This window comes from Gambusia affinis, linkage group LG15 (genome assembly GCF_019740435.1).
Source record: "Gambusia affinis linkage group LG15, SWU_Gaff_1.0, whole genome shotgun sequence".
In the NCBI taxonomy this organism is placed as follows: domain Eukaryota; kingdom Metazoa; phylum Chordata; class Actinopteri; order Cyprinodontiformes; family Poeciliidae; genus Gambusia; species Gambusia affinis.
In genome coordinates, this window is record NC_057882.1 from 8,969,576 (window position 1) to 8,993,953 (window position 24,378).

General features: G+C 37.0%; 1 protein-coding gene across 5 annotated transcripts in view; it reads left to right on the forward strand.

The window, feature by feature from the left end:
• Positions 1 to 24,378, forward strand: part of cadm2a (cell adhesion molecule 2a) — a 231,010-nt gene that overhangs the window by 149,641 nt on the left and 56,991 nt on the right. For 3 of the 5 annotated variants that reach the window (XM_044139743.1, XM_044139745.1, XM_044139747.1), the window contains exons 2-3: positions 4,013 to 4,039; positions 18,743 to 18,892. In XM_044139743.1, the coding sequence (XP_043995678.1) occupies positions 4,013 to 4,039; positions 18,743 to 18,892 (177 nt within the window). The remainder of the gene's footprint in view (positions 1 to 4,012; positions 4,040 to 18,742; positions 18,893 to 24,378) is intronic. The other 2 variants (XM_044139744.1, XM_044139746.1) reach the window with 1 other exon arrangement.

The following is a 24,378-nucleotide window of genomic DNA, read 5'->3' on the forward strand; positions in this document are numbered from 1 at the left end:
CCTGCTTGCAACTCGGTGCTTCTCTGTTTCAGCACCGTCTTTTCATCCTCTCAGGTAAAATGCGGCTGTTTACACGTAGCTTGGATCAATAGCTCTGAGACAGACTCAGGCAATTCTTCAAGAAGTGGTTAAGCACATCATTGTCATTGCAAATATTTATCAAGCCAAAACATATAAAATAGTTTCAAATGGGTTCAGTTATTATTCATTGCAAGGAGAGGCTCCACATTTTGCATAAAAGAAGCAACAGAACACAAGTTTCTTTATATGAAACAATGATGAAAGTTAAATAATTGGAAAACCAGCTGAAATCAGACACCTGTAAAATCTGAATATTTGTTAGAGCTAGCTTTGAAGCATATTACATTAGTATGAAATCTCATATACACTTAGATGTTACCGACCAATGAGAAATAGACAATATCTTAACATGTGGCTCTCATTTCACTTCAGTTTTAAACATATAACATTTCATTCAAAGCACTCATACACTGCAAAGATGTAATACTTTAAATCAGTTTTTCTTATCTAGTTGAAAATGCATGTGATACTTCATGCTGTTCTATCCTTATAGCTTAATTTGTATGAGACTGAAGCAGATGGAAATATGTAGAATATAGATGGCTAAGCAGAAAACGGTGGACCAAGTACGATTTCAGTATTTCCAGTAGCGTTAGCATCACTGAAGGCCTTCCTTGTACTATAATGACCAGCAATAGTAGCTGGTGAAGTCCAAACAGACGTACATTTCCTGAGTTTAGTTTGGATCGAGGCCAGTCTGAATTCATACCAGAAGCAAATTTCAGCATAATTTGTTCTTAAGCTGCCCGAGATTACCTCAAAACATTGGTCTTAGTCTGGCTCGCACCAGGATTCACTAGAGTCTTTGCTGTGAGTCTATTGACACCTGCAGAATAGCTCCAGACTAACTGGGGAAACGAACTCTGGTCCATTTAAAGTGGACCAAATGTGTCAGGTGTCGATACACCCTTACACCACAGTTTGAGAGCATTTCTCAAGAAATACCTCACGTTTGGCATTTTAATATTATGAGATATCATTGCACAATATGAAAGTCTAAAACTTCTCAGTAAAGGCGTACATATCTCAATATATGTTGGCTGTAGTAGAGAGGCACTTCTGATCCTATTTGTGCTCTCTTTTTTATCTCCGGGGAACTGGACATTGTGTAATCAATCAGAAATACTCTGCTTTTTGCAATTTAAAATAGGGGAAGAAGAGAGCTGAATGAAAAGTGTTTTACGCAATTTCAGCCTGACTTACAGAACTGTTGTGTTGGTTGCCTAGAAACTGTAATACTCCAAGATAAGCCACATGTGCAGAGACTCTAGAGGATAAGTCAGATACGATGGCCAGTATGTAAATATATATTTTTCACTTTGTATTGCTGTTTGTCTTCTGACTCCCTCCTTATAGTGGTTTATGTGTTTGGCTGTTGGTATGAGGAAACAGTGGTTAAAAAAAAAAAAAAAAATCTATAAGTTTGTTCCATCTTTGTCTCAGTGGTTTAGAGATCATAGAGGCACTGTTGTGCCATGGAGCTCACACCTTGACAACTAGGATGAAAGGCAGCTATAGGCCGAGGTCAGACAGGCTGAGGGAATGTTTCACATAGCCATCAGTCTCGTGTAGAAAGCATTACTGGCAGAAATGTGACATCCACTGCCCTTTTTCTCTGTTGGGCTCTCTCCTTCTGAACCAGTGACATAACAGCAAGCTGTGAAAATATCAGTGGAAATCTCTGAAGTATATTTGTTTTCTGTATGCGAAAGAAAACCAATACACCTTTCTTTTCCAGATAAATCAGATTGTCTTTGCTGTGATTCTCAATCTTCTGCCCCACCCCCCCATTATGTATCACCAGAGAAGCTATAGACCAACATTCATGCAAATTACATTTAATATTCACTACAAATTGCAAGAAAAAAAAAAGTCTTCATCTCATTCTCAATCTCATTCAAGAAGTGAAACAGTACTAACAAAATATAATCATCCCCATCTGGCACTAGAAATTGGCTATCAGGACCTAATCGTACTCACATATAAACAAAGACATATCTACATATGAGAGAGTCAAAGTGGTCAGCTTCTGCTTCTAGCTGCCAACAGCTTGAAGCTCTTGTGTTTAGTACTAGTTTTTACTTATTTTCCTTACAACAATCTTGATATATTATATTAAATTAGTTGTTTACCAGGAGAACTGTTTATAAATTAGTAATCAAAAGAAAGGAAGGAAGCAAGAAGTAATCTAAATAAACTGAAACATGCTACCTGCCATGAGATTCTTCTTGTTCTTCTAGCTTTTTCTGTTCTTCAGCTGCTGTCTTTTAGAGCCGTACATGTTTTCAGGCTCACTGGAGGATTTCCAATAGATCCATCAATTTGGCAAAGCAGTGCATGTGAAGCATAAGAGTCATTCTCCAGGGATGTACTTGCAAATGCAGAGGCATACATATGCACACCAGTGGACAATCTATGACTTTTGTTTGGTTTACCCTCTCTGGTTTAACTGGCAGGGTGTCTCAGAAGTGATTTTTTGGTGCTGCAATTTTTTGGGTTTTTTTTTAACATGGCCTTGTTGGCTCATATAATTTTTTTCCACTAAGCTGCTTATAAAATACTCCCACATTGTGGCATATTCTCTGTTTCTGTTCTTCATACTGATTACAGTGTTTTCTTTCGCACTGTAATACCGGGGTTTTTCAGTTTACGTATAAACTATGGTGCGCATTTGTATCCAGCCCCATTTACTCGGATACCCCTTATAAAATCTTATCTCACCAATTTCATTCAGAAGCTGTGTGGTCACTTACTGAAATGTGATCACAACTACCTGCAATTCAGTCTTGGTTAACGCTGTTTGGTGAAGACCTCAGAGATTTCTTTGGACAACAGGAGAAAATGAGCAGCATCATGATGGTCAAGAATCACACAAGATGGAGTTAAGTTAATAAAGAACACATTCACACACTAACGGGGATAACCTACAATGTAGACACGGCTGCTCTGGGGCATACTGACATATGGAGGGACTGCCGTGCAATTTGTGGCACTGGGAACTCTCACCACCAGCAGCAGGCAAGGCCGGTGAAGCAACTCACGGGGGACAGGGGGAATGAACTGACAACCCACCTGTTGCAACATAAACTTCATGAACCTCTGCCGCCACACTCAAAGTCCTGACCTTATTCCTGCAACAAATTGGTGGCAAGACTTGAACATTTTTGTCTACAAATGCAGTTATGTATATATGCTGTATATACGTCATACATTTCATAAGAAAAAATGAGTAAAATGTTTCTCTTTGTGTGGAATGGCGGTAGAGAAATGTATGTACATCTTAAGACTTCCAGCTGTGATTGGAGTGAGAGTTGGTATATTGGGTATCGTCTCATGGGGTTGCACACAAATACACTTGTTTAATGTTTTATTTCAAAGAAAACATTACCGCTATTTTTATTTTCCTTAAGAGTCCAATTATGTTCTACTTTCTGTTGTTCTTTGCATACAATCCCCCCAGAAAATACATTGAAAAAGAGGTATATATCCACAGACCCATCTTTTATCTGTAGCCTGTGGTTTGAACAAGAAAAGAATCACAGCCCTTACTAATAAGCATGAAGGATTCTATTTGCATGTATCCTTACAAGACTTTGAAACTTATCTGAAGGCAACATGGTTCCTTTCCCAATCCACATGATGCGACACCACTAATTAAAAGGTGTCACACTATAAAGTTTCAATTTGCATTTGAGCTAATTCAGGATGTTCTCTTTAAGGGTTGAGTAATCCAGTGATTTTCACACTTTTAACTAGCGTTCAAGATCAACGTAGAGTTGCTTCTAAATATGTGTCACAGATACCCACACTCTGCTCTCCCTACACTTATCTAATCTGTTGCTCTGTCTTCTGTCTTTTTCTTTTCCTTTTTTCTGACTTCTGCCTCTCTTGCTGTTCATCCAACCCCTCGTCTCCTACTTGGGGAATGCAGTGATGGCTTCAAAAGGCAAAGTTCGAGGTGAGTCGTGACTGCTGCTCAAATCCTCTGCTGTTGATTTTTTTTTCTTCTTAAGAAAAATAAACTTATATCTTCTAAAGCGACTCTTGGCAGAGTTTCGGGGTTTTAATTGTCATTTTGGCACTCACAAAATGATCATTAGTTTTAAGATTACAGTTGTTTTGCCTGGCAGAGTTTCTGAGTGTATTTTTTATTTTTTTTTTCAACTGAATCGATGTTGAATCAGAATCTATTTAATTAAAACACTGCCAATAATTTATCAGAAATCCAACTCCAAGTTTCCCCATTAAGCCATTGTTAATTTTCAGATAAGTCTTTATAATATCATGTAACTTTACTCTGAGACTATATGGAAAGAGACAAATATCCACAATGCAAATCCTCTTAATCAGTGCTACTTGGGATTGAACAACTTTCATAGAAATGTTACAACTATATAACCCTTATATCAGATCACACTGTGATCTTTTTCCAGCAATGCTACCAGCATGTAGAACTGGCTCTTATTTTAATAAGCATTGTCAGATGCTTTGGTGCAAATATAACTAAAAATATTTTTTTGAAATAAGGTATTCGAACTTAGGAATATGCACTGCTGCAAACAGATTGATGTTCTTTCGAACTGAAGATACTGGCTTAACATAAATTTACCACAGAGAGCAACAGAAAGAAGAAGATACCCAGCATCATATCGTTCCCACAGAGTCCTGATCTCAAGATTGTAGAGTCAGACTGTGGTTGTATTCATTCATAGAGTTGACTGTCACCAAAGAGCAAAGAATTAAAAAATAAGTACAGTCATTTTTTATGCAATCCAATGAGAATTTGTGTTGTATAGTTGGAACTTCAATCAAGTTATATAATTTGTTGTACTTTCTTTGATTAGGGACAAAATCCTTACCAGTTTAAATAATCGCCAATGCTTGGTACTATAGATTTAAAATGAATTTGCGCTTTAAGCCGTTTTTAGTTTCTGCACAAATAAAATGTCCCGTTTTGTTGACGGCAACATCTTACATGCATTGAGAAGGTGGGCACTGTAAAGCAGTGATCTTTGAACCAGCAAAGACTACCAAATGAAACATGTAGTCATAGTTTAGCGTTTATAACTTCGCAAGATTTTTTTTTCCACTGAATATTTAAGGAGACAGTACGATTAGCCCTTCAGATAGCGCTAAGAAAGTTAAACTATATGCAGATGTTGTTTTTTTTATGGTAGGAGCCTGTGCGCCTTTCTTTTGTTGTAGCTGTGAGTCTCCTTAAACATGAGGCTTTACATCTGAAGCAGATGCCAAAATACTTTTATTGAAGTGTTTAATTTTTTTTTTTCCATAAATTCATGGTTTTTCTGCCACCCAGTTTTGTCGTTTATGTTTTAAGGGATTTATTTATCCAGTTGGTGCTGCCGTTCAGTTTGGAATTACAAGAATTTCAATTCAAAGTTTTCCTCTTAAACATTTATAAGTTGTGGTAAAATTTGGATTATTCGTTATTCCCAAATGTAGGTGGTTCCTTCCATTATAATTTCTCTTTATCCTCCTTCCCCCGTGTCCTCATCAGTAGCAATCGTAGTTAAAACATGAACATCATTTTCCTCTCACCACGTCACTACACAGTCTTCTCATTTTCCTGCTGTGTCTGAATGTTTAATTCATTCAAGCTCCCTCTCAAGCCATCAACATCCAGCTGAATGTGTTGCACTGTAATATCACATTCACTGTTGAGTCCCTTAACTCTTTAATGGCAACCCTTACCAGATGAGATGACTCCACAGAGATTCTTCTGATCTTTTAATAGAATATCAGAGATTTAAAACAAAGCCCAAATCTGTTGTATCTCTTTCTAGTATACAATGATTAAGTGCTTAACAATAGTTAGAACCAGATAACCTTCTGGTTCTAACTATACCCAGCTCTATACCCTATGTTAGATTTCTTATGATCTTAGGCAGAAAAAGGGGAAAACTGGCCTGTTTAACAGCTCCAATAAAGTTGGCAAGGTAAATTAAGGCAAGAGGGGGTGGAACAGGCAGAGGAAGAAGGGAGTGCATGATCGTAAATGCACACAGGGGCTGATGAATTGTGTTTGAAAACAGTGGAGATAATCAGAGGACTAGGCAGAGCAGTAAAACCTGGTATTATATTCAAGGAGGGTGACTACCAAAATAAAACTGGGTAGGGCACAATATACAAAATGCAAAGCAGCTTTATTAATTTCATACACCATTACAAAAGACGGCAAGGCCACAATATCCTTGCTTATGACAAATAAACCCATATTCAACAGGTTGCTTTAAAATAAATGCTGTGCAGTCCAGTATTTATAATCCCGTTGGGGACTGCTTGTACTCTGTTTTACATATTTTAACATATCTGGATCAACTGCCTTGATATATGTTCCAGCCTGCTAATTCTGTGCATATTTAATTCAATTATTGCGAAGCAGAAAATGTCTAAACCATGCATTACTGTTGGTACTACGGACCAAGTTTGAGCAAAATCGATTCACATTAATGAGCCAATGAGTTCTGATGCTGCAATGATGGAGGAACTGAATTCAATTAGTTTAGAGGGAAGTTTGCGATGCTTTTTTACTTTTAGGATGACTTTATAGTTAAACACAAAAAACTGAATGCATTGAAATAACCTTGACTGTATTATTCTACATGGAGTAACAAGTCTGGTGATTAGGAAACCTTCCCTATTTCTTAAAAAAATATAACAAATTCACATTCTAAATTTTTACCAGAACTTGATTCTTCTCAAGTCAAAATCATATACCATTTCCTCTTAGCAGATGGATGATTATTATATCCCCACTAATTACTATTTGTCAGGTTATGGATCTATTAGATATGAAATGTGCATGGTGAGTGCACATAGTCCCAACAAAGAGCCAGAAGAAAGTACAAAGTATCTGGTTGATATCTATTTAGATTTTTTTTTTTATTTGTTCACCAATTATTCTCTCCATGATAGAATAATCAACAAAGAAAGTGTAAATAAAATATGCCTTGCCTACTAAATTAACAGAACTGATGTTCAGTGAGGAGAGATGCATTTACCAGGATAAATGTTCCTCTATCCTAAAATTTTTTGTTATTGTTATGTTCTAGATATCTACTAGCTGCAACCTTTGAGCTGCGGTTGAATAGACACCAGTCACTCACTGTGCACCTTTGTGAGAAATAGAAAATTGCAGCAATCATGAAATCACTGTCTCCTTCCTCTGCTTTTTGTCTGGCTAAGGTTAAGCCACACATGCAGTTTAGCTCATTTAGCAGAACAAGACTTTTTATAAAACAACCTGTAATGTGAAGAGATGGATTTATTTGAGTTTCGGAACCTATATTATACGTGAAACGGCTTGTAATGGGTTTTTCAGTCCTGCATTTTATTTCTATCTGGAGCTAGACTAGACATTTGCTGTGCTAGATTCACTAAAACACTGCTGATAAAGTGCTGGAAGGTTTCTGGGAAGAAAGTAACCTTTTATGAGATATACTATGAAAGGGCAAGACGTTTGATACATTGTATCTGTTCTTGCATACAGCAACTATCTCAGTCTTCATAGATAAAACTTAAAAAAAAGAGATTCATCCATCAAGAGTGTGTCCATCTTTGTGTTATCTAAATAAAAACAGACTGAAATAGATGGATTAGCTGAAGACTGTATCAGAAATGTTCTTGGAAGATCATGCATTTTGACTTCTGCTTAGATCACTATCTTCTTTTTGACCTGCCATGATAGCTTCTGCAGCATTTTCGTTTTCCCTTTCATCCTCTCCCTCTTTTCAAATTTTAGCTTGATTAATATGAGCATTAACATCTGTAACTCGCTCTTTGTCCTTTGCTGGAATTATATCCCCTTATATAGTTTTTACCCAGGACTAGTGTGTCAAAAGTTATTGGCAATGATGACCTCAAAAATGGATGAAATATTTGTATACAATTTTAAGAAGGATAAAAAAATATAAAAACTAGAATGAAAAAACAGAGATTCTTCTGGTAGCATTAGTAATCTTTTTTTATTATTATTATTCAGCAAATTGTGCGTAGTTATATTTCACTTAGAGAAATATAACTAAATGAATCTATTCATTTATAGAAATATTCTTATTGTTGGCATAAGAATAAAATACAGTCACAGTGAACAGAAAGTACACATTTAAACTCGAGTTTTTGTAGTTGGTCCATATCTGGGTTTTGAGGTTGATTTTTTTTTTTTTTTTTTTACATTTCCATTTTCATATTTTCTGTCATTCAGAGTGCACCTTGTTGTTTTTGCCTTTATTTATTTATCTTTAGAGTACAAAAACAACTTATTTTGTCTCCTCCTTTTGTGCCTTTATTGCCTTAGAATACTCTGTTCTGTTTTTGTTTTTTTTGTTGTTGTTTTTTTTCATCAAGCACTGGAGCAAGTTTTTGTTTTTTCTACCTCTTGTGATAACTTGCATATTTTGTTCCATACATTTTTTGGCAGTGTTTCCTCTTATATTGAAATCTGATCCATATTGCTAAGTGTCTTCAGGCGGACAACTCCTTGCTCTAAACTACACTAGATCCATTCAGCTCAAGTCAGTTAACCTACTTTCTCTGATAACTTCTAAATGCCAGATGAAAATTTGGCATTTCCTGCCATTCTTTCAATGATGGCAGGAAGGATTTTCTGTACTGATGTGTTTTACTGAAGACACCGTGTTGTCTAAATGTCCTAGCAACATTTGTTCAAGGTTAACCATTTTTTATGAAACATCCTTCTTTGTCCTAATCAGCCCTAGAAGCTCTTGGACAGCGTCCAGTCTACTTTATTAGCATGTTCATCTTTCTTAAGTCTCCATCACCTCTACGTTTTCTTCTATAATGGATACAATGTTAGGCATATTTCTGTTTCTCCTGAAATCTACAACCATTCCATCTGCTTTGTCTGCAAGGTGAGATGCCACACATTGTTGCAAAGACGTCCACCAGCTCTGTACACTCTCTTTTCTAACTCTGCTAACCTTGCAGAAGTTAGCAGAGTTAAATGAATTACTTAATCATTTGAGTAATTCTGTTAATGACATGTGTGTCAATTGTACTGGTCTTGAAGTAGGAATCTACATAAAGATATCTGTCAACGTCTGAATGTGGTTGAGCAATTCTTATGGATTTTTCAAATATGCTAAACAAACCCTACTTTTCTTTCTTGAGGCCAACTAGGACTGATTTGAAGGTTTTTCTTCATCAAAGTTGAATTATATAATGCAAAAATTACTTTAATATTTATCCCTTTGTAAATCTCCTTGAAATAGCAGATGTAGTCTGTAATGGAAGTGAGTGTATTTTAAATAACAAAAAGCAAGAGTTTAACTACTTTTTTATTTTCAAACTTCTGCAACAATCCAATGACTTATTAACATTCGCAAGATTTGCAAGCAGAATGTTTTTTTTTTAACAACATCCTCCAAAATATGTATAAAGGAATATATTTTCATTTCAAATGACAGTCTACACTCCTATTTCTTGCAGTCCTCACCAAGTTACTTGAGGTTTCTCAAATTATTTATTCAGATGTATTCATCTTTTATTAGACTGATCTAAGCTCAACTTTGAAACGATATCTACATTGTCAACCCTTACGTCGTGATCTCTGTCTCTGAATCACCGTAGAAAAGAAGTGCAGTAAAGTCAGTTTGACATGAGCCAAATGATAAAAGCTGTTTTTAAAACTAGCATTTTCTGCCCACTGAATCTTGCAACAGACTCACGCCTGGGGCAAAGAGCATTTCCCCAGATCCCTCTCAAATGAACAGTATCTGTCAACACATCAGGACACATTAGAAAATCACAAAGTATCATGTTGATGAGGGGACTTTGGGAGTTTGTGGTGGCAGCGGTGATTAGTCTGATTTCCCTTATGAATGTAACCCTTGCCTGCGATCATCAAGCTCTCATTCCATATGAAAGCTTTAAAAATGAATCCCTTCATGTGACTTTTAAAAATGTATCTACTGTATATAAAAATCGAGTCAAACGCATTTCTCTCTAGATTAGTGTCAGAAAAACACATACAACAAGCATGGATCCACTTACCAAACCAACAAGTATCTATGAAACATTTATTTATATAATTTTGAGTACATGTTTCAAAATGTTTGAGTTTCATTTTACCTACTTGCATATGGCTGATACATTTCCCATGTCCACAAACTGGAATTGCCTTTATTTTTTTTTCTGCTTTGATTTCATTTTCCTCCAAATGTACTTTTATTTTCACCTAACTTGCCATTTCTTTCAGCTTCTTCTGCTCACTTTTTTCTCCAGGAAGCCCTGTATGAAGTATTTATCAAGGGCAGGTTTACCTCTATAATAAAACCGAGATGTCTGACCTTGACTTTGAAAAGATAGTGAGATCCCTTGCCATTTTGAACTGAGAAAGCTTGAACTCAGGCTGCTAACATGCAGAGAAGTGATAGAGCTCTATATCGCTAGCCTTTATATAAATGTGGCTGAATAAAGGGCAAGAACACTGGGCAAATTACATGTATCAGGGAGTGTGACTGGTCACCAAATTGAAATTAGTTTGTGGGCTTTTATGAAACCTGATATATAAAAAAGGGTTAAGGAAAGATTATTGGGCAAAAGTTAGAAAAGGTAGAAAGAATTGAGTTTGTAATGGCAAAGAGAAACTGTTGTGTGGTTCTTGAAGGTGTCATACTTGGATCTCACCAAGTGTTTATTACATTAACACCTTCACATGCTGCAAAACAAATAATTTCAAAACTAAAAAAGCATTGCCAAAATAAAAAAAGCCACTAACAGCTATCAATTCTCAACAAGAAGCCTGATTTGTTTTTTGTTTTTAAGTGCTAACAGCAGTGAAACTAGGTAATATTTCTCTTTCCTGATTCTGGGCTGACTTGGACATCAGGTTTGTGATGGTGGCACCAACAGCTGCCTGGCCTAATTACCGTATGTAAATGACAACAGCGCTGCCATAGCCAGCCTCTCAGGTGATGGATAATTATTTTCATATCTCCAGATCAGATGCAACTGTCCTGAGGTGGTTGTTCGCCAGCACTTCATACAAATCTAGCTCCGCCCTCAGCAGGGGTTGCATTCAATTTACTCACTGTGGGAATCTTATCACTGTCAAAAGAGCAGGTTTGGCTTGGAAATGCATACTTACACGCAAACGCAACTCCTCACACTAATACACAGAGAAATAATATGCAGCTCAAGCAGAGGAGAGAACAAAAAAATAAGAACAGATTGAATTTCTTCAGCTTTCTTTATAGTATGTATTCATGCTCTATATTGCTGATTGCATTACAATTTTCTCCTTATTAATTTTTTTTATATTTGGCACCTCTCCATTCCATATTTATATGTAGAAACCACTAACTTAACAACTGTTTTTTTTTTCCTCTACCATGTTTGATGATGAATAATGACAGAGCAGATAAAAAGAATAACATTGGCACCTTTAAGCTTCAACACATTGCTTGAGATATTGTTCATACTTTTATTATTTAATTAAATTAAAGTAGATATGACTTTTCTGTACTCTGTCTATAGATTTGACATATTTTTATGGTCTGTAAACTAAGTATAAAATAATATACTTTATTGAAAAGTCTCTTTTCACTCCATAAGTCAGAAAATAATATCAAAGTCAATGTTTTTACAAACTTTTCTTAAACAGATAATTAAAAAATGTTTTTTTGTTTTTTTTTACTTTTATTGAAATATACCAGTAACATACAGAAACCATAAATGCTTTTTCTGAACAGTGCCTTTAACATGGACAAAAATACAGGAGCCTACCAGGAAAAGTTATTGATCGCTATTTTCTTTGTTCTTCTGCACACTCGTTATCTTTTCCAGTGTCAGAATTGAAAATTTCTTCAGTCTCTCTTTCATTGTCGCTTTGGTCTGAAGGCAAATTCACTCTTGAGCTTGTTTTGTCCTCTTCACTTCCAGCAGTTCAGCCTTTTGGAACCTGTTGGTAAAAAAAACTGTATGTTAGCCACATTGCAGTGTTCGAATCTTGTATGAAAGAAGTTTGACAATCTAAAAATAAGGTTAACCTTAACAAAGAGGTTAACTTAAAGTGCTCTTATTTGACTGTAAATTAATTAATGGTGATCTTCACTACTAAATGAGACAGTAAATCCCTTCCAAAATGTGAAATGTTAAATTTCATGTCTGACATTAGTTTTTTTATTTTTTATTTTTTAAATCAGTTATTTATTTATTTTTTACACTGATAATTACCTTTTTCTCATTGAAACATGAGATATAATTTCCTACTGGATAAAGGTCGTAGCAAAAGCAGCGCTGTGCACACAACATGTTCCTGAGACAAAAAGAGGGTGTTTGTGAGAAAATTGTCTCAGTGGGAGGAAGAGACTCAGAGTCAGGGCAGGGAAAGATGATGCACTTGTCTGATGCAAACTTCTGTTCCAGGAACTCACTAACAACATTTTTGTGTTCACGTGTTGAAAAGGAATAAAAAAAAAAAAACACAAACATTTTTTTGTATTTTTTTAAAATACATATTTCTAATGATTTTCAGTATTTGGTTGATGTTTGGATGCAGAGATCTGTGAGGTGGCTGAGGAGTTTCTTTCAACTCTCAAGGACTAAATGACAGGATACATGCCTGGTTGATGAATTCGTACCAGCTCTTGAGATGATCAAACTCTTGACCTTGTACTGTCTCTCCAATCACGAGGCCAGCCTCGCTGGCTGACGTGCTGCAAATCAGTCAGTCTGAGGACCTTGCAGTGCCCCAGCTGGGCAGCCACCTGTGTAACCTTATAGACACTAACTGTTCATGGAAAGCTGTCATGTTCTATGTAATCCTCTGCATCCCATTTAAGATCCTCTCCCTAAGATGCATTTTTAACAGAGAGCCACTTGAAGTCAGATTCTATATTCTGAGATGCTGCTCTAAGATGGTGCCTAAAGCATGGAGTGTTTTGACACGTGACTCTTTTTTTTCTTCCCAAGTTCATGAAAAAGCCAATGTATTGCTTTATTAAACTTTTGATCTTATATTAAATTCCATTCTCCGTTTGCATTACCTTTTTATTTAATGTAGAAATACATTTTAAAAATATTAAAAAGACCTTAACTTGTAATGGCTCTTCCGCTGAGCTTATTACTCGAATTATTTCTCGGTCCAGTGCTCCGACAAACTTTTGTAAACACTTAACAGAGAAATGTTGATGTGATGAGTTGTTGAAAGTGGAGTCTCGGAAAGAGCAGGAACTTCATAAAGAGGCAGAGGCCCAATTGCATGACTGAAACACACAAAATATTTTCCCTTTAAGACTTTGCTATGTATCTTTAAAGGTGCAGTATTATACATGTTTTCAGACCTATAGTGGTGTTTTATAGCCCAATCAAGTAACTATGTTACTTTCAATTGTTAAAAGTTGATTTCACATAAGACACCCTTTGTAATGCTAGTAAAATTTGTCACAACCTGGGTTATGATAACAATTGAAAATTGAGCTTTGCTTTGCTTTGCTTTGATAAGCCTTAAATTTCAATTTGCAGTTTTGTTAGTCCACAATCACCAGTCATGCTTGGCCATCCTAAAAGGTGACTCGGCTAATCAAACCTTTGGTCTGCGTCTATCCATTCTGTAATCTGGTATTCCCAGCCATACATCACAGCTCTGCAGCTCAGTAGAGCTCCGGTCCTGGTATAAAGGTCACTAGCTGCAGGCTGTCCGTCTGTCTGCGTGCATCGCTCTCTGTTCTCTGCGTCTTGAATGCCTAAATAAGAAAGGTTAGTAGAAGCAGCTGCTCTTGCCTGAAAGGTCATGAGTGGAAGTTGACAAGATACATCCAGGATAAATCTTGCATTCATATCACTATTATTTGCTCGGTTGTTTGCTCTGCCAAAATGTAGTTGGTGTCTGAATGTGCACAAATTCGCTCTCTGTATATCTCTACTGAACAACCTGTGTGATCGTGGCTTAAACCAACAAAAGTGTGAGCGCTTTGCACCTTTTAGAACTTCATTCAACTCAGCTAAATAAAGCACAGCTAATTTTGTGATATCATTACTTTCTAATGGCATTCAGACGAGAGCGTTGTTGACCCGGCTTAGCCTCGACTTGTCAGTCAAGGTGGAGGGCAATTAAACTGACCCCACTCTTGGCGTGAGATAGAGTTCAATTCAGCAAAATAAAGGAGGAGGGATCAAGATAAACTTGAAAGACAGGGGAGCACCAAGAGACAGAGAGAATATGAAAATGAGCGACACAGAAAGTGGAAATGCCACCCTTCAGGGATCAACCAGAGGAGGGAACGAGACAGCAGGAGAACGGAATAAGAGAGGAGGGAACTGACTGGAATGGATATGAACTGGAAAAGTCAAGGCAGGAAACTTAAAGTAGGAGAAAGAGTGGAGTTGAAGTGAGAGAAAAACCTAAATTTAGACATGGAAATCAGGAGAGAACCGCTGCCTTCTTCCCTCAGGAGATACATTTAAATCAGGTCTGGGTGGCCATAAGGGAGAATGGAAGAACCTATTCTACTGGCCAATTAGGTGCACTGAACACTGTGAAGCTCTAATATAACCATCATTGTGGCCCCTTTGGCCCCTTAAGTCCCTCTGGATGTGTAGACAGACAGAAACAGGCCTAAACCAAGGGATCGCTTCACTTTTTCACTATAGTAAAGGGACAAAAGAAAAAGAGGAAGATCAACCAGCAAAAGAAAGTGAAAGATTTTTTTCTGATTCCTGTTAAATCAAGAATTTATCTAGTCATTACACAATTTAAATGTTGCAATTGACATTTGTTGTCTAGAGTTTGACCTTTTCTGCTGAATATTTTAAGAACAAATTCAAATTAATTAATAAATATTTTTTTCATCCAGAGGCCAACAGGTGGGTAATAGGTAGATAGAGGGACTGAAAGAAGATTTAGCAAAGCACTTTGTTCTTGATTCTTACTAATTACATTAATGTAGTCAAACGCTTTCAGGAATCTTTTAGCAGACCAGAACTCCTCTTTTAAATACTGCCAGGTATATTGTAACAACAATATCTGACTTTACAGGTGAACCAGTGGAAAACTCTTACAGAAAAACTAAATTATGTACACTTGAAGAAGATTAAAATGTAGGCAGGTTTCTACTATTCACATGCTGCTCCTAATTTTGACTCTGTAGTTAACAATATTTTATTCCAGCTTCCCTGCCAGGAGTGGCTGTTGTTATTCATATTTATAATTAAAATGATGTCACAATTTGTGTGTTGGAAAGCAGTCAGTGTATTGTGGGTGTTACCAATATATTTTTTTAACAATGAAAAGATTTGTGTATTAACTTATCTTTACCATCTTCCATTAGCAGCTGGCAGATTTAACATTAGTAATTGTAAACAATCCCTGTGTGTATTTCCTTATCAAGGAAGAACCTTTCCTTATCTGTGATATTGCCAATATATTCCATAAGCAGCATGACAACAATACTATAAAATATCACACAGCATAGGATTAAATATTAAATTTTATTTCAGTTCATAACAATGGTCACCTTACTTGGCTGCAAATTCAAAATAGTCAATTTGGTTAGGGTTGGGTATTAAGGGTTCTTCATTAACATTAGAGGTTAAAAACATTTTCAATTATTTGAATATTTGGACAGGATATTTTAAGATCTCTGCAGCCAATATAGTCAAACCCACACAGTTCCAGGTTTGACAATGCTGAAAATTTAGTTTATATGTACCTTTTAGTGTTGACTCATTTCTAACTTCAATGCCACTGGTGATGAAGCAGCAGCAGGAGAGATGGGAACATTTGCAGCCAAATAGGAATATTGTGAGGGTGTTTGCTGTGGGGAGAACAAGACGAGTCATTCTTTCATTTCTTATATTTGTTATAAATAGATTTGAAATGCCTTGCTGCTGAAATGTGCTATACAAATAAAATTTAATTGATTGATTGACTTAAAACTGAACATTTTGAGTAAAGAACCATTTATCTGAAATTATGCACAACATTTTTCCAGTGCCAACTGAATCCCTATAGGTTATATGTTAATAAAAAGCAGATCAAATCAGGCCACTGTTCCATGATTTCAGGTGTTTGATTTTAGATGCTTACATGTCCACTGGGCTTCACCGGTATTTTTGCAAGACGCTTTCTGTGCATTCAAAATCTCACTTAATGTTGTTATTCAGTACAGAGGTTAACTACTAACTTCATTTGAGGCCAGCAAAAAGAAGCTAAAATGCATCATACCCATCACTACGTTATCCCAGTGCATGACTGATAAATTATATAAAAAAGGTAAGTGATTTAAAGATAGGTTTTGAAGGAAACATGCAGGCAGATGCAGAAGTATTTTAAATCGACAGATAATGCTTCATACAAAACTTCTATGAATAAAACATATTCCTCCTATAGCTGAGATCCATTTTTCCTCCATTTATCTCTTCTTCTCTCTCTATCTCTCACACGCATGATTAACCTCGGGAGGCCTTAATCAACACTGGAAATGACCCATGCTCCTCGACTTACCTCTCCCTCTCTTTCCTTTCTTTCACCTCTTCGTCTCTCCCCCTTGCTCGTCCTCCCCCACAGCTTCTATGATAGGGTTTGACTCACCCACTAACCCAGAAGGCAAACACAGTTTGAGGGTTAGTTTATCTCACCTGTGCAATAAATTACCTTCTGTGAAGAAACCAGAAAAAAAATTGCAGATCATACTGATTCTTACAGGGACATTCGTTATCAGTTTAAAACTGCCTCTTTTGGAAGTTTTGTTCTTCTTTTTTCTTCCAAAAGTAAATCTCTCTTTCCATGTGCATCATTCAGTTTCTTTCCCCTGAAAACCTTCATTCTCACAATTTTTAACATTGTACCTCTGCGGATGGCACCAGGGATAGATTTATGATTGTTACTGTTCACTTGTTTCCCAGCCTGGCTCGCTCTCACAAATGTATACCCGTACCAAAGTACACAAACTCTGACGACTCTGTGAGCTGTCCAGGGTCCTGACAACTAGAAGGTAACCGCTGACAGCCAGTCACAACAGCGCCTTGTCCGTGGTGCTGAAAACGAATTTGGTTCAGCTTTGAGGTCACGGATGAAATGTATAATTTGACTTGCCGGCAGCTTTTCGCTCACTGGATGCACGCATTAACACACACCAGCATCCGCTCTAGTCCACTGAGGACAGCTTTTTAATTGGTCCTTTTCACTGTAGCTAAGGTTTCAATACTTCTGGCTAAACACCCCCTGTGTGTTCAACATTTGGGTCCAATTTAGCACACCATAATCACTGACCGGCCTCCCTGAGAGTTTGCTTTGTAATTAGGGTCTTAAGCCTTTAATTATTTATTTTCTTATTGCCAAAGCCAAACAAGGCAAATGTATGCCATATTTCCACCTTTTTTAGACTGTTCTAGAGATAAACTGCAGCATTCTTATGCCTTGAACTCTTCTTACATTTTGCGTCATCACAACCATTCCGCTCAAATGACACACACACGTTTTTACATAATTTCTCAAGTGGAAGAAAAGTGATATGCAGTATCTATGTTCAGCATTATTTATTCTTTTAGAAATACAAAAAAAAAAAATTCCAGAGCTTTCTGATGAAACTTAATTGGTAAAGAGATTACCTAGTTTTATTCTTACCTCAGCATAAATGCATCTATTTTGCACAGGCTTCACATATTAGGAGATTAGTGAAAAAACATCATGAATATCAAGGAAAAGGGTAGACTGCTCAGAGACTCGGTCGACAATTTTTGTTTAAAGTGATTCACTTATAAAGTCTGATTGCATTTAATGCATATTAAATGCTATGTGAGGTGGAAAACTTACCCTGCACATCACCATGATTACTCCATCCCTACGGGGAAACATGGTGGTAGCAACTGTATCCTGTTAAGATGCTTTTATTCCTCAGAGACAGGAGACGTGATCAGTGTAATTGTAAAGGTGGATTTAGCTAACGGAAGAGGGGGTTCTCTTCTGGGCTGCAAAGCCGTTTAGATTAGAATGATGGCTCACCTTCCAATAGAACATGGACCCTGAATGCATAGACAGTGCAACGAAGATATGGTTCAGATCAAAGCATGTCCATGTGTTGGAATGGCCCAGTCAAAGTCAAGACCCAAATCTACTTGATCTGTGGCAAGACTTGAAGGTTGATATTTCCACATGATTTCTATTCATTGTGAGTAAGCATGAGCTATTTTTGCAGATAATAATGGGCAACAGTTCCACTCTCTAAATGTGCAAAGCTGGGAGAGACTAGCAGCTGTAATTGCAGCTAAAGATGATTGCACAAATAATGAACTCAGGGGGTTGATTGCAAATGCACACAACACAATTCCAGACCGCTATGTAAAAATAATGTAAAAAATATGTATTCTTTCATATTGTACCTCACAATAACACACTATTTAGCCTTTCACATAACATCCGAATAGAGTACATTGAAATTTCTGGTTGTAATAGTGAAAGGTTTGAAAGGTTTTGGGGGAAGAATTTCTCCTCCAAGGCACTGTAGATATTTCTAAGCTTTAAGATGCATAGAGGATGCACATGTGTGAATCGTTCCTTAACTTAATTAAATACATTTTACCAGCAAGGCAACCCTTCAACTTAAGCCTTCATTCATCTACTTCAGTCTCTCTCTTTCCCAATTCATCTTCATCTCCTCTTTCTTGTGTTGTGTTGCAGGTATCAGTGGTCAGTATCCTCTGGTTCAAAATGTCACCGTGACACAGGGTGGAACGGCAAACCTGACCTGCCGCGTGGAGTATAATGACAACACCTCCCTCCAGTGGTCGAACCCAGCACAGCAGACCCTTTTTTTTGGGGACAAGAAAGGTGAGTTGAGGACTCACAACACACATTGACGCCCACGTGAGAGGCACAGAGTATTCCCTGTTTTAATGTAGGCTTGTGTTGGCAGATAAACTGAAAAAATAATCCTGTCTTTTTCATGTGTGCTTGTCGCTGGAACAAAGCACGAGATATAATGTTTGTGTTTGCTGGTGCGTTCTCTATTTTCACAACTGGGGTATCACAGTCCAGACAAAAACACACATGCCTTTAAAAATCTGCAAAGCCCTTCATCTGGTGATGGGTGGTATGAGGCTGTTATTATTATCCATAGCGTATCCTTAAATCTTACATGGAGAGAGAGAATGAAAGAAAGAGAGAGAGCAATAGAGATATAGAACAAGAGAGAGAGAGAGAGATAAACACTGAAGCATGCAGAAATACCCAGCTGAAGAACAGTTGAGGGTGAGAACTGATATGACCATTTCTGTTTCTGACTTGTTCGCACAGAGCAGAGAAACCAGCAGGGGGTTTTAACCTGCCATGAGCAATGTAGGGAGTTCAGTGTTGTTGTTTTTTTGTGCATGACCCATTTTATCTCAAAGTAGGAATTGTTTATTGGAGCACATCTGTGAAGATAGCAAGAGCAGCTTTAATTGCTTCCATCAGATTTCTTATGTTTCATCCTCAATCAGTCTGAAGGAAGACTGTGTTTTAAAAGCAGAACTCACAAAACTATGTTTTATTTTTGTTTGAATAAAAACATCCTTATCTGAAATTTAAAGTGTCATTAGACATGGGATCATCAAGACGTCCCACACACTAACAGTAATGTATTCTAGCTTAAATAATAAAATCCAAACCAGACAAGCAGTGCATTGAGCAGTTAAATATGTTGCTATAATTATTAAACTACAGATTTTGTGTTTGGCATTAAATTGGTTGGAACGGTTGGTCCTGCTATTTCCAAAATTTTGAATTGAGCTGCTTTCCAAATTAGAAGAGGTCAACACAATGTAAAAACTGAAATTAAGTAAAAAGGCACATTTCGTAGACTTCTTTCAAACGTAGAGAATTTTCATTTTCATTTCTTCTTTGTTTTTTTTAATTCATCTTTTGGTTCCAAATAAAAGTTGTTGTTTTTTCCCCCTCATAAACATGCTATAATTTCTAGAAAAGTATTCATCCCAAACAAAATCACAAAAAAGGACCGAAACAAATCCTGACCGAGACATTTCCAACACAAATACTGGCTTAACAATACTTGTTACCAGGTGTATTCGCAGATGATACACTGTGTATAATAATTGCCAGATAACATCCTAAAAAACTCTACAATTCAGTAATAAGCTCGCTCCATTACCTGACAAATACCCTTCAAAGTGACACACAAGCAAAGTGCAGATGTGACTGGAAGCAACCAGCAATTTAGTGGCTAATAGGTCAAAAGGGTTTATTTTTGACCTTTCAGACCATCTTAGTAAAGTCCTCATAAATGGAATTCATGGCACTTATTTTGTCAGGTCATAGCAGCTGAAATAATTGTGCCCTGTGCGTCTCTCAGCTGTATTAGTTGAGTGTAATAGAGTATGAATCACACTCTCTTATAAGTGTCTGGATTATAAGCACATATGGGATTTACGCTGCCTTCTTCCTTTATCCTGCAGCCCGCTGGGCTTCCTCGTCCACTTCCATGTGTGTGTCCATTCCTCATGTTTTGTAATTGTGTCCAACTGTGTCATTGCTGGTGTGGATTTTTTGCATATTGGAAGCGAACGCATGCAGTTGGAAAGCATTTTGGTTCACATTTTCACTTACATGCCTCTTTTCAGAAAGAGCGGCACTAAAAAGCTCCATTGAACATCAAATTCAACAGTTGATGTTCTCTGCAGGTTATTCCATATCACACCAGGGGTCGAGCTTGGGGGTCTATTTCATGGCATTTCCAGTGCTGAGCTCTGAGATTGAAAATGAAAAACTTGCCAAGGACTCTTGTATTATCTGAATAGCAAAGGGGATAGTACTGAGATTCCAGAACTGTAATGCTCCTTTTTTCGGAATCGTGATGTATTTACGTCTGTGTGGGTGTGTGTGCGCAGGCATGCACGTGCGTGCGTGTGTGTGTGTGTAAGTTCTTTGGGGGGGGGGTTCTCTTTCTGATCGTGGTGAGTTCAGATGGTTCACATGGTGATGGGAGCATCGAGATTATGAATGTTTTCAAAAGTGCCACAGGCAATGTGGGAAGAGAACGCAGTCTCAGCTGCAAGCGCCGTTGAGCACATGAGATTTCAGATTAATTTTCTTTGCTGTCTGTTGGGAGGAAGAAGATGGGGGATTAGGCCAAGCTGCTCGAAAATACCATCCAAACTCACCAAGTTTCTGCATATTTTCCTCTGTAGCAATTGAAAAGTTTCTTTGCTTTTGCAGTGTAGCAAACATGGAATATTTTTTGTCAGAAAAATGAACATTTGATGTGTTACTGGTAGCTGTTAATAACTTCATTGGTGAAGTAGAAATTATTGTTATTTCATAACAGTTCCACAGTGCAGTGTCAAAATGTAAGGATTTTTTAAATATAAAAACTGAAAATGCCTTAAAAAGCTGTTCCTGAACATGATATTACACAAATGGACCCTCTTCAATACGCAGGAGGACAGAAGACACTTGTAAAAATAGACTCGGGTGTCTCACAAATGACTTGGTGACTAAGACTAAGAACTAAAGACTAAGACAAAAACTGTTCCAGGAAGCAATGTGTCATGAAGTCAATCTTGAAATTATTGTTTAGCTCTTAGTGCTGAACTGGTCTGCATAAGACAGTTCACCTGTATTTTATCAGTGCCTATTGAACATCAGTAAACTGGAAGAACTTGCTGTGGTTTTTCCACATGCTCTCTGTTAAAACCAAGCTCATAAAGGCGACCACCACTGCTGCAGAAATAATAGGTCTTCCCACGGCCAACCTCACTCTACTTAATAACGACGCCACAAGGCAAGGTCATTTCAATAGAACAGGAACTCCCACACCTACTTAATGAACAGCTAGCCAAACTGCCCGCAGGATGTAGGTACAGGACAATGGCTCATATGGAAGAAACCTGATTCATTACATAATTACATCCCTTAACAGCAGACCACTTTAGAGTAGGATCACAACTGTTTTATGTATATGGATGTATGGTGTTGTTTATTGCTGTTGTGCCCGTTGTGAATCATTTGTGTCAAACATGCAGCAATGTGAAAAAAATAAGAATAAAAAATTTTCTTGGTGACAATTTTAATTCATTGAGTTTATCATAAGATTCAGCCATCTGTTGACTCTAAAGTACTGGGTGCATGTGTCATATTGCAAAGTAAAAACACATGCAACCCCTGTTATAGTGCTCCATAAAGCATCAGTATAAGCATATTGTTTTTTCAAACACAAACTCACACATCTGTCTACGTTACCGAGTGTGCCAGTTTCACGGCTGTTGTTGTTTAATGTCAGGGCTCATACCCACCTCCAAGTCATTTAGTCGGATGAAAGAGATTCCTCTTGTCTCCCATCCTCTCAAAGGCGCTGTCTGTGGAGAGTTGTTTGAATTTCAAATAAGTCATTGTCCCAAAAGCAGCCAATTTTGTCCTTTCCATCACTCTGCGCTGAGGAACTTAAGCTGGGCTTTGACAGACCGAGGGAGATGAGCACTGGGCAAAAGGGATTCCCTCTTTTATAAGATTCAAAAGAGGCTAATATCTCGTTACAAATTGCTCTTTTGGTTTCATGTAATTCAGGACTTGATAATAGCTTTATTTCCTGGATGGAGAAATTTTCCAATGAGGCATAATTAGAATTTCTTCGATATTCTTATACTAGAAAGAGCCTATGTTTAATTACTTTTCAGGCTAAATTTACAGACCCATTTAGTAGACCCATCATGTTTGAGCACCAGCTGAGGTGTGACACTGAAATTACTTATTCGGCTTAGCTACAGTAATTTGCTGTCCATTTATTCACATGATTACTCTTTTAACACTGACATCTGTATTTTCATTTTCAGTCTGTCTTGTTCTTTTTTCCTTTTTCCAGCCTCGGTTAGCTGTCCACCTCTGTCTTCAAGAGATTGGCGGGGTTGTACCATCTTCGCTTGCTGTCTCCAGACACCAAGCAAACATTTGTTGGAACTTAGTTCATGTGTATTTACCATTTAAGGGGCTGCATTTTGAAACAACTTATTTTGCCTTGAGAGGTTACAGATTAAATAAATAAAGCAGTAATGAGCTCTGCTGCTTTTGTAGGTACAGTTTTTTGCTGCATCCCAAAAAGCTGGAAATATAACGGACCACAAATGGAGTAGTTGAATGCAGAACATCGGCAAAGAGGTTCAGCTGTTGAAAACGTTGAGAATCTGCTACGATTGGTTTTATTCCAGTAAACAGGGACATTTTTTAATCAATCCTTTCATCAAACAATGTCAGCGTTTACCAAAATCTTGCTGTTTAATTGTATTTTTCCTAGATTTACTTTACCATCCCTCGGTTAAACATATACAAAGAAATAAAGCATGATGTAGTAAAAACTAATATTTCTTTTAATAGATAGTGCTTTTATTATTTATGTTAACATCAAAGTGCAGTCATTGTGAGAAGAAATAACTATGCACTAATACTTTAAAAAAATATCAATTACATTTTCTATTGCACAGTGAAATGTTGTCATGATTTATAATCACAAAGTGATTGTTTGTTTTATGACAAACATAGGGAAACAGTGGAAAGAATAATAATAAAAAAATACAAGTAATTAGTAAAAATAGTTTATTCACACAATCAGCTCTACTTTCACCTTTTATCTGAACATATTGAGCTTTTCTAAGACAGATATTGAAAAATTGTGCATTTGGATTGCATCCAAAAATGAATGCATCCAAGTAGCTTTTTCAATGCACTCACACCGCAGTGGCAGTACAAGATCTGATCCCAAAGCTTTACTTTACTAAGGTTTATGTTACTTTAGGTTTTTTATTTGAATCCTATGAAAATAACTGGTTCTCCTGTATAATAAAAATTTTAATTAAAAATAGCAATAATGTGTTAATGATTTTGAAAGAAAATCTAAAATGCCTTCTGTGCTCCACTTACAGTCGTCTCTGCCAGTATGCAATGCCATCTGCAGATTGATTGAATCTGTTTAAACATTAAGATTAGTGTTATGGGTGAACAGCTAAGGGCCAATTGCTCGAATTTTGGCCCCCTGAGCTGCTGAATATGAAACCATTCAAGTCCTCAGATGTCAAATATTCAGCTGTCTAAATCAATTTTCTGCCTGTTTATGGTTGTGTGAGCATGCGCATATATGTGTGTAGGTTTGTAAGTGCACCACATACGTGTGTGCACATGGAATGTCAAGCATTCCAGCTTTCCACCATGAGTCCTTGAAAGCTTCGATGCATTCAGTGGATCCATGCCTGAGCAATTTAGAGGACAGGCTTTAAAAGTTTTCCAAAGTAAATACCAAAATAAGGAAAAACTGGCAGATAACAAAAAAACTG